The sequence below is a fragment of the Scatophagus argus genome, chromosome 5, assembly GCF_020382885.2.
Source record: "Scatophagus argus isolate fScaArg1 chromosome 5, fScaArg1.pri, whole genome shotgun sequence".
In the NCBI taxonomy this organism is placed as follows: domain Eukaryota; kingdom Metazoa; phylum Chordata; class Actinopteri; family Scatophagidae; genus Scatophagus; species Scatophagus argus.
Window position 1 is genome coordinate 9,323,898 of NC_058497.1, and position 14,469 is coordinate 9,338,366.

At 41.0% G+C, this 14,469-nt stretch overlaps 1 protein-coding gene across 3 annotated transcripts in view; it reads right to left on the reverse strand.

The window, feature by feature from the left end:
* dscamb (Down syndrome cell adhesion molecule b) overlaps positions 1 to 14,469 on the reverse strand; it is a 123,699-nt gene that overhangs the window by 14,695 nt on the left and 94,535 nt on the right. For all 3 annotated transcript variants that reach the window (XM_046390268.1, XM_046390267.1, XM_046390269.1), the window contains 14 exons: positions 8,148 to 8,344; positions 7,647 to 7,743; positions 7,246 to 7,374; positions 6,939 to 7,106; positions 6,034 to 6,104; positions 5,346 to 5,589; positions 4,314 to 4,460; positions 3,442 to 3,597; positions 2,976 to 3,109; positions 2,577 to 2,730; positions 2,289 to 2,406; positions 1,993 to 2,159; positions 1,626 to 1,724; positions 229 to 417 (listed from right to left, as the gene is read on the reverse strand). In XM_046390268.1, coding sequence (XP_046246224.1) covers positions 229 to 417; positions 1,626 to 1,724; positions 1,993 to 2,159; positions 2,289 to 2,406; positions 2,577 to 2,730; positions 2,976 to 3,109; positions 3,442 to 3,597; positions 4,314 to 4,460; positions 5,346 to 5,589; positions 6,034 to 6,104; positions 6,939 to 7,106; positions 7,246 to 7,374; positions 7,647 to 7,743; positions 8,148 to 8,344 — 2,070 coding nt within the window. The remainder of the gene's footprint in view (positions 1 to 228; positions 418 to 1,625; positions 1,725 to 1,992; positions 2,160 to 2,288; positions 2,407 to 2,576; positions 2,731 to 2,975; positions 3,110 to 3,441; positions 3,598 to 4,313; positions 4,461 to 5,345; positions 5,590 to 6,033; positions 6,105 to 6,938; positions 7,107 to 7,245; positions 7,375 to 7,646; positions 7,744 to 8,147; positions 8,345 to 14,469) is intronic.

The following is a 14,469-nucleotide window of genomic DNA, read 5'->3' on the forward strand; positions in this document are numbered from 1 at the left end:
CCGTAACTGCGAAAAGCAAATATCCCCATACCTACTTTAATTCATTCTACCTCACATAGTTATTAGAGAACAACTGCAAAGTATCTGAAAATCAACCCCAAACAAATTTGCTTCGAATGATCTCACAGGAGTGAGATCAATGCTACAGGAGTGCATTTTGACTGATTCTGAGACTCAAAACTCAAAATGCAATAAACAAGTTCATTCCCCCAGTGCCACACTACTTACCTTTCCCATGGGTCTTAGCTTCAATGATTTCACTGATGCGCCCAGGCCCCACGGCATTCTGGGCCGTCAGTGTGAATTTGTACCAGGTGCCACACTTCAGGTTCTCCAGACGGTATGAACGTTCACTGGGGCTAATGGGAAAACTGCCCCACTGCTCACTGTTGTCCTCTGAGTACTGCAGGATGTAACCTGGGGAGGCAGAGAGGGGAGAGGTGAAAAATGAGAGAGGTACAAGATCCGATAAGTACTCGTTCACATAAATTATTTATCTTTCCTCTAATACAAAAAATATTAAAACAAGTCTGTTATTACTGCAGAAATCTCTATATGAATGCACATATATTTAAGTGCTACTTTCAACTGTTGGTGCTTGAGAGATAAAATTTTGTTTTAGGACTGAACAGAGCAGACAGAATAAAAGACTCAATACATGACCACACTTATGGCCCTGTGCATGGTTGTGATGAACCAAAACACAAAACTGTAATGTTGGATGAGACAACTTTGCTGTTCTTTTTTTTATCTATTTTTATCGAAATCAAACAGGTTCATCCTGTACATACTGACCATTTTAGATCCAAGTTACATTCTGACATTTTGATCTTCATACACTCATCATTCTGAGCAAAATGCAAGTATTAAGAATTAATTTATTTTATTTCAACTGACCCAGAGATGAATGATAAGCCAAGTATAGCATAGAGTTGCCTATAACAACTATGGATACCACACAGCACTCCAGTTAACAACACTTAACTTTATTGAAAGTAGAAGAAAAATCTGAGACTACTAATATGATTAAGATTCATCCTTCAATAAAGTCAAACATTATTCAGTTAATCAGTTATAGTTATTGAGACAAAATGTTATTGCAACAGCCTGAGGACACAACGACCGACTAGCACTGCCTTCCCTAGAGAACGCTGCAAGCTTGGCTAAAAATAGACAATTGCAAGCTTACTGTGTGTGTATTTTGGTGATGGATGATGCTGCGAGCATGGAAGCAAAACAAATATCACAGAGAAGGTACCGTGGACAGCTTTTATAGTGCCTACAACTCCAAAGACAGGAGGCCCCTGATTAGTATCAGTGATGAATCACTGCAAATCATCTGACTGTGATTGCGTTTTCGTTAGGATGAAGTACTTTAATCGTTCGTTTGAACAGGCCTAATCTTCCCTGCTGCTTTTTAATCTACCGTTTAGGATTTGAGTGTTCAGCCCGACCACCAGCTAATGAGAAAAAGGAGCAACAACCGGACTGTTAGACCGAAGTAAAAGGCAGGGGAGGTGACTTGTTATGGAAAGGTTGGTGTATGCAGTTGAAGCATATACTGTATGTGTGTATATGACATTAAATTGTCACCAAACTGTCCACTGTGGGTGTGTCGCTCTCACCTCGGATGGAGCTCCCTCCGTTGTCTCCTGGTATCCATGACAGTGTGATTGATGTGGTGGTAGTCTTGGTTACTGTAAGGCGTGGCTGGTCAGGAGGGACTGAGGAAAAGACAAAATTTCACTGCATGGTTATTATTAGCATTACACTGTCTCACGTCTCCTGGTCAAAATTTAGTGCCTTCTGATAAGCAATACTGTGACCCCTCCTGGGACACCACACTCCTGGTCAAGGTAGAATGATAATTTACGCAGGATGATATATGAAATGTAGTGAGTAGAGATCTGATAGGCTAAGAAACATTATATAACCTTGCATCTGTTTGACCTCAAAGAAAATATACATTTTAACTCCTGTCTGACTGCTTGCCTTGGACCTGCAGGTTGAGTGTGATCTCGTCTGACCCCCAGTTGTTACTGGCCACACAGCTGTAGTTCCCAGAATCCTCTGCTTTCACTGTGCGGATGATGAAGCTGCCGTTGCCGTGGACACTACGACGCCCATCCACCAGGACAGGTGTAGGTGTTCCGTTAGTGCTGGAGAACGACAGAAACAATGTTAGGAGAACTGTTATTACAGTTGTCCATGAAAGTTTGAAACTGAGTCTGTGCTGTCTGTACCGTCTGTACTGAGGAGTGCTACGTGATGATTTGTCTGGGACTTACTTTCCTTTGAGCCACTTGATGGTAGGAGGCGGGTCTCCCACAGCCTTGCAGGGTAAAACAATGTCCTTCATCCAGGGAGTGGTCACTGTCCCATTGAAGGTCAGAATCCTGGCTGGAGCTGAAAACACCACAAACACACATTTTGTTTGTGGTCTAAATACTTTCATCAACTGTAAAACACAAGACACGAAGTGCTCTCTACTTAGTATTAATTGTGTTTTAAATGCGAGTAACTATACGAATCCAAACAAAGGTTAAAAAGGTTAAAGCTTGGAGAGAGTGGTCTACCTTTGGCCAGAGGCTCTACTGTGATCTTCTCACTGTTGTTGCCATGGCCTGCAGCCGTCACTGCCACCACCCAGATACTATACTGTCTGTTTCGAGCCAGATTGGGGATCCTGTAGAAATATGCATCTGGAGACGCCTCAAACTCACTCATCACCTGTAAAACAGAGAGAGAGGAAAGATCACTGTATCACCGTTTAGCAGCAGTGTCCAGAGAAATGTCACTTAATATTCAAATGATTCGATTCATGTTTTTGTGCAGTATGAGTGCCAGCAGATAGAAGTCATTCTGCCATGTTTTGAAGTTGGAGTTACTCAAGACCACTGGATAGGCTGTGACAAATTGGGATGGAAATTGGAAAAAGATCATGTAAAATGTTCTTGGCATACAAATGCTATTACCATCGGGTGCAGGTTGGAGCAGAAGACGATGTATTTCCTGATGATGCCGTTGAGTTTGAGTGGAGGCAGCCAGGAGACAAACACGACAGAGCTACTGGAGGCTGCAGCCTTAACCCCCGCTGGTGGACCAGGAACTAGAGAAAAAGATAAACATACAGAATATACATACATAAGGAGTTTTAGTTTACATTGCCATATGTATAAATCACACTGAAACACATTGTGTGGTGTATTATTTGTGTAAAGCATAAGCAGACCAAATATCTCCAGCCTGTACAATTATCTTGGAAAAGGTCAGGAAAATTTGAGGTTTTAAGTGGGCAATAAGTATTCCTCCAACACACGGCACCATATATCCTTTAGTCTGTTGTTGCTGTGCTGCATGTTTTTCAGTAGTGCTTTTATAGACATTTCTCGTGTATTTGAGTGTGTTATTTCTTGTTATAACTGGTGTGATGTGTCATACCATCCTCTTTAGTGCGGACGTAGATCTGTTCACTGCGGACACCATCTCCAGCGTTGGTGAAGGCGAGCACCTGGATGCTGTAGTTGGTGTATTTCTCCAAACCGTCCAGTTCCAGAGATGGCTGATTGGTGGTCACATTCCTGATTTCTCCCAGTTCTGACGCAGGAGGAAAGACACATTAATAAGCCTGGGTATCAGAACCGGTACTCACTACTGTGGTATGAAGCTTGATTACTACGAATACTAATACCAGCAACAGTTATGGGTTACCTGTGTTGAAAGCTAAAATTTGACTCAAGTCTACCAATGCATTACTCTGCATAATGAAGTGTTTTAACCTCTGCAAAAAACAGGTTTACTCTTCATTTTTGCTCAGATTCCTCTCCAGTCCTCTCCTGCCTCATGTCCTGTCACTCAGAGCTGAGGCATTGGGCCTCACTGAGTTATTGCATCGTGAATTATTTATGGAGACCAGCCAGACTGCAGGTTGGATCACAGCTATACAACATACATTCAAGAGAAAAATATTCCTCTCTCTCTCATTTCCTCTCTCTCTGTCCTATTATGTAAATTAAAACACATTTTGTAAGTGCAAATAAGTTGCTGAAAATGACACTTTCATCAAAAACAAAACAAAACAGCGTCTCATCAATAGCCTTATCCGGTTTACACCACGGCTGGAACTCTCAACAGCACGTGTCAGCATGATAATACCACAGCTTCCCCTGGTGGATGAACCATGACGGCAAGCAACAGCAATAAAAAAACCAACCCAACATTAATGACAAATCAGCTGACTTAAAGTGTTAACTAGCAATGACAATGAACTACCTCAGTTTATAAATGATAACGAGGTGTGTTGATGTTTGTACCTCCATCAGGCAGGTTGGCCCAGTAGATGACTCTGTATCCCTGCAGGTTTCCATTGAGAGCCTCTCTGGGCAGAGGCATCCAGGAGAGTGAGATGATCTCTGGGGACTTTGCCACAGCCAGGACATTTTCAGGAGGCCGAGACGGCACTATCAGACACCAGAGGAGAAAAAGTGGTAAGAGTGGAGGCTTAATGGAGAGGCAATAGTCGTGACGATCCGAGCTAGTACCCCTGTGGACAATTCACTGAATGCCACAAGAAAGACATACATACATGAATCACCTTTGTAGCATATTTAAAAATAAAATTGTTGCATTTTTTTCTTCTTGTTACTGAGAGAACAGAGTAGTCTTTACTGCAAAGTGATGTTTAACTCAGAAATGGTTTAATGTTGTAGTTGCTTATTATTTCACAAATATTGATAACTGCATCCTCAAACTCCACAGACCTTAAGAAACTATATATATTAATATTATCAAATGCAAAACCCTGTCATTACATCATATACAGTTTAAAGGCTGAACATTTAAGTAACACTGCTACCAGCTGCTCTGTGGAGTTTGTTCCAAAATGGAAGTTGATGGTGTGGAAGTGGTTTGGTCACAAAAGTGTGTGTACTACAAACCATAGTAATATGTATGAAGTGCAAAAAAAAACCGTAACAACAAGGGGGCAATACAAAAAAAGGGCACCCAAGTGAATGACATTATTCACAAGAATATCTTCATCACACATTACATCAAGCATATGTTTGAATGATGTAATTCAACAAATGTCCAGTAGAGGGGAGCCATTTCACAAGAATATATTAGAGCTCTCATGTGAGCCGTGGTGCAATATCTAAAAGGCATTCGTACTGCAGGAAGGATGTGGAGTCAAATTTGGTTCAAAACTCAAATCCAAAACTGCTATTTTAAAGTAAGAACCCAATAAACTGTGTACAAATTTCTCAGCATGGACACAAGGGCAAATGGACATTTACAGTAACACATATGTGACACATCACACTCCTCACACTCCTTCCCCTCCTTACCATCCTCCAGGGTTTTGGTGACCACCTGCTGTGAGGATGGCCCCGTGCCCGCCCTGTTAGCAGCCTGCACCACCACGCTGTACTGAGTGAACTTCTTCAGGTTGTCCAGTGTGATGCTTTCCGTGGTGTCTCCTGTGGTGTCCACGCTGATGATGGTGAACTGGTGGCTCCCACCAGGGCTGTACTCCCTGTAGCCCACCTGGTAGCCACGGATCACACCGTTCTGCAGGTGCTTCTGAGGAGGCTGCAAGACAAGGAACAGACACGAAAACGGTTAGAAGACCATAACTCCTGAGCTGCGGTGACTTTTATCCAAATATTTTACCCTAGTAAACCACTCATCATACAGAAAATTGATATTGAAGATTTAGATTTTCTCTGGGCTGTGCATCTTCACTTTATTTATTATATATGAAATATCATTAATTTCAGCTATTTATTTCAAAAATCAATGGCCAAAAACTTATCTTCAAACTATCACAGCTTATACAAGAAACCATAACTCAAACAAATATGCTCACAGTCACAGTTGCTTTTTCTAAGGGTTTTAACCCCATGCAATACTTTCAGGTACTTTCATCATGTTTACTGTTTTAGTCTTTATTCAGCTCCAGGTTATAGCACGCTGTTATCTATTTCAGTGCCTCAGCTCATAAAAAATTAAAAAAAAAAAACCTTTGGACTTTACCTTCCAGGAAACTTTGATGCTCTGTGGGGAGGTGGGCTCCAGAGTGACATCCTGTGGAGGGCCGTCAGGAGCTGCAAATGAAGCACATCATGCAATATTACTGCGTGCTGGTGTGCACACAGAAAAGAAGATCTGTCACTGAGAGAGCAATTTATTTTTCATTTTCCATCCAGTTTCACTAGATGGTGCTGTTGACTAAAGGATGCATTTACCCTCATGTTCTCTCTTTCTCTCTCATTCTCTCTTGTAGTTTCCATCATAACTTAATAATGATTTACAATAAACTTGTAACATCATCAACTTTAACCTTTAAAATAAGGTGAGAAATAGATACATCTGAAGTTTATGACTCTTTTTTTTAGTAATGAATCCAGTAAAATGGGGTGTTTTAATGTGCTGCTAGGCCTGTGGGGGGATCATTATAGGCAATAGAAGATAAGTGAACATGGATAGGGCTGACTAAAAGCAACAGATAACTGATGTGTTTCCCTAGACATAAAAGATGATGGCCTCCATTTAAAACAATCATTAAATAATTGTGTGAAAGATGACTCAACAGGTTTGAGAGCCAGGAGGAAATGGACACTACAGATGAGGACTTTCTTTTGAGCCAGCATTCATACAGTGTCAACTGTCTACAGAGCAGAGTTTAGGCATTACCATACATCATGACGACAGCGCCAAATTAACCAGTTATTAAAATGAGCAAAATTAACAATTTTAAAGACTGTTTTATTATGTCTTTGGGGGAAAATGATTCCAGATAGAACCTTTTCAAGAATATATTTTTTTGAGGACCTAATTTTGTAATAAACGTTTTGCTCTGAATGTGAAACAGTGTATGCATTTAAAATGTCATGCAAGCGTGTTTCCACAGTACTTTGCATCATGAGAAATTCAGTAACCTGCTTCATCAGTGGTGATGGTGAGCTCATTGCTTGGGTTGCTGTTGCCAATGATGTTTTTGGCGACCATACGGATGTTGTAAGTGGAGGAAGGGTGGAGGTCAATAATGGTGGCCTGGTTGAGCTGTGGTGACACATCTTTGGTTACCTGGGCTGATAGCCATGACGCTAGAAGAGAGAGAGAGGGGGAGGACTTGCATAAACTGTTCGTAATAGATAGTAACACTTCTCATTTCTTTCTTACTGTGTAACCATGACAATTAAACTGTTTTACAAAGACATGATTATTTCTTGAATTTGTGTCTACCTGATTTGTTCTTGCACTCAATATCATATCCCGTGATGGGGCTGTTGCCGTCAAAGCCCATTGTCCAGCGGAGAGCTATTGTTCGATCTTTAACTTCCCGGATCTCCACCTCTGGAGGGTCGGGTGGTTCTGCGGAAAAGTGTGAACACAGCTGAGTGTTAGTGTGGTTGTCCACAAATAGAACTGGATGGCAGGCAAACCAGACAGATGAATTGGTTTAACTCTGTCTGTTATTTCCCCAGTGAGACATTGTGGTTAGGACTCTAAAGACCAGGAGTCACACCGTGCAGCAATTAAATTAATAAATGAATGATATGAGTAATAAATGATTGTATTCTTCCGAAGAGAACCCATGAAGAAGCACCTACGGTAAAGTGACTTGAGACGATGGCAGCCCTTACCTTGCACTGTCAGCTGTATGATGCCTCGGTCCTCACCGAAGGAGTTGATAGCATGACAGGAGAAGAAACCTGAGTCCTCACGAACTGTAGGCATAATCTACAGAGACACAGACCATATGCAGGGCATTAAGGCGGGTGATTTGACCTGTCAGTCAGAAATCTAAAATTACGTCTGTATTTTTATCCTTTACTAGAGAGGGGGACAAAGCACAAGCTGTCAAGCAAAACCTCGTCACGACACATATTCTTCAAGATTTTACATTACTGTATTACACATGTACTCGTTCATACTGTGTTTTAATAACCATTAAACTGAATAGAAATGGATTAATATTTTATACTCTACTTGAAGATTTCAAGAATGTGGGAACATATTTGAGCCTGATCCCCCCCCCCCCCCCCATGGCTTTCCTGCTCTCTTCCTTCTCTGCTTTCCATTTGTCAGAATTGATTTTAAAAAATGACAACTTTGTTTACATTCCCATGAAAGTGAGCGCTCACCACCAGCGTGGAGATGACTTCGTCGGCCACCTCTTTGACAGTGACCACATATCTGCTGGTCTCTGGGTTGATGATGCGTTCCTCTTTCTCCCAGCGCACCATGATGGGTTTCTCCCCATGAGCAATGCAGCTCATCCTCTTCTCCTCACCCTGCGTGGCCAAAGTGGTGTTGGGGTAGGAGGTGATCATGGCTGGGACTAGACAGAGGAGCCAGAAGTTTAGGGGAAGAGTGGAGGAGGAGTGAAATGTATGGAGGGAAAATAAAAAGACAATGAGACAATGATTTCAGTTAAAACATTCAGGTGTTTTGCTGTTTTATGCACATTTGCTGCTGAACATGTAATATCAAACAACTCATCCACACCAGTGTATCTACTTCCTCTTGCGCCAAGCACCACTTTGGAAATAACTGCTTTCATTGTACTACATATTAATGTTTTTATTCCAAAACGTAAGAAATCAAATTATACTTTGAAAAGCAGAGCACACATGCATTCTCTAACTGTGTCTCTTGTCTTATGCTGAGGAAACTCCTTCTCTTTTTTTCTCTGACAATTATGCTAACCATTTAAACACTCCAGAGAGCATCATGAACTCATGTTTGAGTCTACCTGTCTCCCGCAATACTTTGAGACTGAAATGGAGCCCTTCAGGTAAGCCTGCGCCTGCTTTGATAGTGACAGCAAACGATAACGTGCTGCTTTCTGAGGATGAGGTGGAGGAAGGGAGAAGAAAGCGGTGACTCCTGACTGAACTCCCATCGGTCTGAGCATGGAGCCGGTCTGGCTCTACGGCGTAACCGCACACCAGGCTCATTAGCACCACATCTAGTCCGTGTGTGTGTGCGTGTGTGTCTGTCGTTCAGCAGAACGAGTGTCTGTTATAAATGTCTCACATCCAGACTTCTCACGGTCTGTACTCATACTTACATTTTCTGTCTTTTTCTCTCTACTTGCATGAAGCTGTTAACTGATTATAATGCTAACTGAGATGTTCAGGTGCTTTTCACAGAATAATGATGAAAAATGTGAAGCCCTTGAATAGAAATACACCATATCACCTTCTGCAATTTAAGCAGACTGAATATATACACTGATCTCTATCACCGTGGACATTAAGGACATTGTCTTAATGAATGTTAAAGACATTACAATGCAGGCAAAACAATTCAAATGACAAATGATTGCTGTGTGAAGGCTAATAAACTTGAAACATGAGTTCTAAATGAGTCAAAGCACAAAATTTGTAAGAACAAATTAACACAGGAATCCACTGTTCTTTCTGACCCACACTCCAAACCCAATGATATTCAGTTTGCAGTGATTTTGCTTCATAAATTACTTAAAGCTACATTTGACATTTTGGCCACTCTGGGCAGTGGAACCAAGTTATAAACAGAACACTGATGTATTATCGCCCTAAAAGGCTGATATGACAAAAATGTTAGCAAACATTATTTACACATCCAGCAGCTATAAAGCAACCCCATCATTCATTTTGAGTCCTGTTCGTGTTTACCTTCACTATCTTTCAGATCTGGTTTGAATTCCACTGGAGGGGAATATTTGGCTCTGTAGCGACTAAAAGCTCCACTTTATACACCAGCCAGTGACTACCTTTGTCTGTTGTTTGTTGCTGGGCACCTGCCTGCTGTTGCTTTAAATGACACAGATGGTGAGAGCGAATCTAAAGAGTAAAGCTGTGGGCCAGAAAGCCAAAACAAATCGCTGAGAACAGCATCAGGTGATGACTCTCTGTGGCTGTGTCATTATGGCACATTGTAAACATAAAAATACTGATTAGAGCAGCTTTCCTACTATTAAGACTATTGCTGATTTTCTGCTGAGGGATTAACCAGTTTATCTTTATTAAAATCAGACAAGCAAAGGTTTAGTACCACCGTGTTTGTTAGGAGTACTTGTATGTAAATTTGAATGGTGAGCACTGTGTCACTGGAAAGGACAGCAGTGGAAGCTACATGTGCTAGATACTAGGGTAGTAGAGGTTGGAGGCCTTCTCTTCCAAGAAGAGATGCAATATGCGTGTTTGAGTCAGTGTGTGAATGTCTGTACACTTTTGAATAATGTGTCTGTGTGCATGGGTGTGAGTGTTACACTGTGCGTGCATATGTATGAATGTGTGTGCATGAGAGCTCCTGTGTCTGGGGGAGCTAAGTGGGCGAGCACAGAGAGCAGGAAAGACTTGTGCTCATGACACATCTCAGCCACACTACACGGTGGAGGAGAGAGAGAGAGCATGTACCCCTGCAGCGCTAACTATGATCCCTCTCCCTCGCTCTCTCACTCCATCTCCCTCCTCAGGCTCCCACCAGGACAGCGATGATTTAGTGATGAGAGAGACCACTTTGATTATTCATACACAGCAGACAAGTCTGCTGGCCGTGCCGTTGTCTCACACAGACACACACGCATATACGAACTTATACAGACACGCACAAATAATGACAGCCACACACAAACCCATGCACATGCAGAAATACACAAAGACAAATACAGAGATACTGGCCCTGCACGCTCGTACAGTATGCAAGTGTAGACACACTGACAAGATAAAAAAAAAAAAATCCTAGGGATGCACATGCACAAACAGATGCAAACCAAAACAGAAGCACTGACAAACACAGACACAATTTAGAAATACACACATGCCTCACCACATAGACAGTATTCCTCTTGGTCAGACAGTGTTTGCAGATAACTCTGTAATCATTTGTTTTGGCTTCACGCAGGCGCCAGTCTGCCACAGTTTTGCCTGTGCTCAGAGTGCCAGGAAGGCTAGACAATCACAAGTCAATTAAAGTACTTGAATTTATAATGAATCATTTATTACACTGCACTTGTGTGAATGGCAACATGCCTGACAGTGTTTGAATTGCCCTTATGTGTCAAACCTCACCCATTCTTGTACAAAATTTCACAGCAATACTTCCACAAGTTGTCTAAACAATTCACTTCAAACCAAAACTGTGAATCTCAGAGTGGTGGGGGCACAATGATAATCTGTACCAATTCATTTTCAAAGTGGTAGACTGATTAAGGACGGACAGACCAAAACTGGCACCCCTGGAGCCAATACTGCTATCATGGCAAAAAATAAGGGGAAAACTATATGATGGCAACACTGATTTTAAATGCCCTCAAACTTGTCTTTGAAATGTCTTTAAGCTGGTACCAGTTAATAGGCAATTACTGGCCATGCTGCTTTAATACATTATGCTAAGTTAGAGTACAATCACACAAACACAAATCCCACATGCAGGAACCCCCACACAAACAAACACAGACTCCTTCAACATGTTTCTCTGTCTCATTTCTCACAGTACATTTCCTTCTTTGATGCAGCCAGAAGGAATCCGATGGGGGTGCTTTGTGTACGTGTATTTGTGTGCAAATGTCAGGCTTTTGTGCTTGTGTGTGTGCACATGCACTCTCAACCCCCGCCCACCCCCGACATGATGGAATGTGTCAGACTTGGGACTGCCAACGCTTAAACCTCATCTCTTATTCACTCACAGCCCCTCCTTCTCCCTTGCTCCCCACACCATCATCCCCTTTCCCACTGCCCCCGTGCAGGAAATCGCTGATTTATTTTGCATAGCAACTATGAATTTTAAGTGAGTCCTATTAAAAGAGTCTTCTCAGCCCCTTCTTTAAATGTTATTGCTCTTTAACAGGGACTATTTTCTCCATCTAAGTCTGAGGCCTTGGCAGTGCAGCTTAACAATGACAAAGCTTGTGTTTGCTCATCAAGAGCTTGGGAAAGGGCGAACAATGACAACACGCAAGGTTCTGTGTGTACATGTTTTTCTATTAAATCACATGTGCATTAGAGAATTTGTCATTTAAGTTTGCATGTATGAGCACATGCTTGTCTGTGTATGTGTGTGTACAGTATGTTCCTGTATATGAATATGCAGTTATGAATACATCTGTGTATATGTGTGATGTTACAATCTGTCTTTGACCTTGTGTGCATGTGTGTGTGTGTGTGTGTATGAAACACGCTAAAGGTTCATCTATTCAAGATGCCTACTATGTGATATAGACGGCAGTGTCTAAAATGTTCTACAATGTCCACTGATCTTTGTTGTGTTTCAGTGGCCTGGACTTAGGTAAGCATACTCATTCGCTTTCTCCTCATCTCATCTCCATGCATCTACAGTGCAGCACTTGCAGGGCCCGGGGCTAAACCTATTCTTTTTGATAGCCCATAATTGCTCGGTTGATGTATATTTTTTAATATCCAGCGATATTACAGGGGCCTGGTAATAAAACACGAGCGTGTAGAGGAGAAAGTGTGAGTGGGAAGAAGGGAGACAAGGGAGAGAGAAAAGGCTGAGGGGGTAGAGAAGGAGAGAAAGGGGAGGGAACAAAGACAAAGGGTGCAGATAGGAAGTAAGGGAGGTACAGAGGGATAAGACTGGGGAAGAAGCATAGAGAGGTGGATTCTGTCTGATCCTCTGATCATATGTCAGGTTCTTCTCATGATACAGGTTAAATGTTATGTAATACAATGAGACTGACCATTTGAACCAGCAGCTGCTTTGAACAATATGATTTATGAAGTGGAAACTGGCGCTTCCTAACAGCAACTTTAATTACCTTGGTGGTGGAAATATCTAAGCATTTCTAGATGAAATTAGAGCTAAAACAATTAGGTGATTAAACAATGAGGATAAATTTGTAAGCATTTGATAGGTGATTTATCATTCATGTTGTTATGCCATTCAAGTTTGTTGTTCTTGACAACAAGCAGTTTAAATGATAACTATGGGCAGCTGCACAAATTGAGCTATTGTCGATGCCAGTAATTGTTGAACACAGTGTCTCTGGCTGACTTTTAATGTTTAAAGCTGACTTGTTTTACAAAATGAGAGCCTGGTAGAAGATGTCTTAAATATGCCCTTGGTGACTCCATTTGGGACATGATATCAGGTTTAAAGATTTAGGATAAAGCTGAAGGCAAGCTACTTAGTCTATCATACTAACATTTGCTACTTATGTTGGAACAAGTAAACCTACTGTTTCATCCAGGAATGGGAAATCCAGTGGTCAAAATGTGTGCATAATGGGTCTGACTTCATTATATTAAAAATACTGCAGTAAAACAACTTGAAAATAATCCCAGGGACCTGTTGTCCAACAACATTGTGAAATCTGCCATAATACTTCAATTCAATTATTATAACATTTTTCAAAATCTGACTATGTAGAAACTAATGTGTTTTTGATATATTTTTGAAATGTAATGTAAAAGTGCTATAGTAGAAGACCAAGAAAGTAATGAAAGATGTGGCTTGTGCATTTCAACAAAACAAAATAAGAAAGAAAAATAGAAACTTTTCCAGTTTTAAGCAACCCTCAGCCATTTGAGCATTCATTTCTGAGTTTCAAAGTCCCTGTCCCTGTGTGCATCAAACTCGGACACAGACAGCAGCCAGTAACAACACGCCCATAAGTGAAACACGGTAAAGACTTCTTGTTACATGACAATTTTGGTACAAACATTTAATTTCCTGTGTGATCTTGCAAGATTTACTCTCCAAATGGAAAGTCAACCCACGTTTAGTGCTTGGCAGGTGTGAATCTCGAACTCATAATTATTCTTGAGTACATTTAAATATAAAAATAACAAACTTTGTAAACTATCAAATAATTAATTAAATAAATTAAATAATTTGGCAATTGAGATATTTTTATTTACTATACATTTTTTTAATTGAGTTGCTTTGTAAAATTTCATACATTTAAACGCTCTTAAGATCTCTAAAGCCCCAGAATGTGTTCAGCGATTACAAACAGAATGATTCCCTTTTGTTACTTTACAAAGCAAAAGATGCACAGAGGCACAGGGAGGAGCGGCACAGACTGATGTATAATGATTAAAATATATGATGTATCACTCTAATATCCATCTGGGATTAAAGCTGTTTTGTTAGCAGAGTGATTCCATGAAGCTAAAATAATATCTGTAAATGGTAAATTAATGCGTGCTTTGTTGTTGGTAATGGGGGATTTGGACACTTGAAGGACACACACAGCTGCCAGCAAATGAACAAGGATATAAAATGAAACGAATGATGTGTTATTTATCTTGTTCAATCTTTCTCTCATTGCTGAAAATGTAAGAAACAAAAGCCAGTCAGAGAGTGCAAACAAAGCTGAGAAACAAGGAGACTGCTCTTCCCTTGAGCCCCTTTGTCGACTTCTAATTGAAGTATTGATGGATTTAAATGAGGCTGAAATGCACTCAAGAGTTCCACCATCTTGTAACACACAAACACACACACACACACACACAG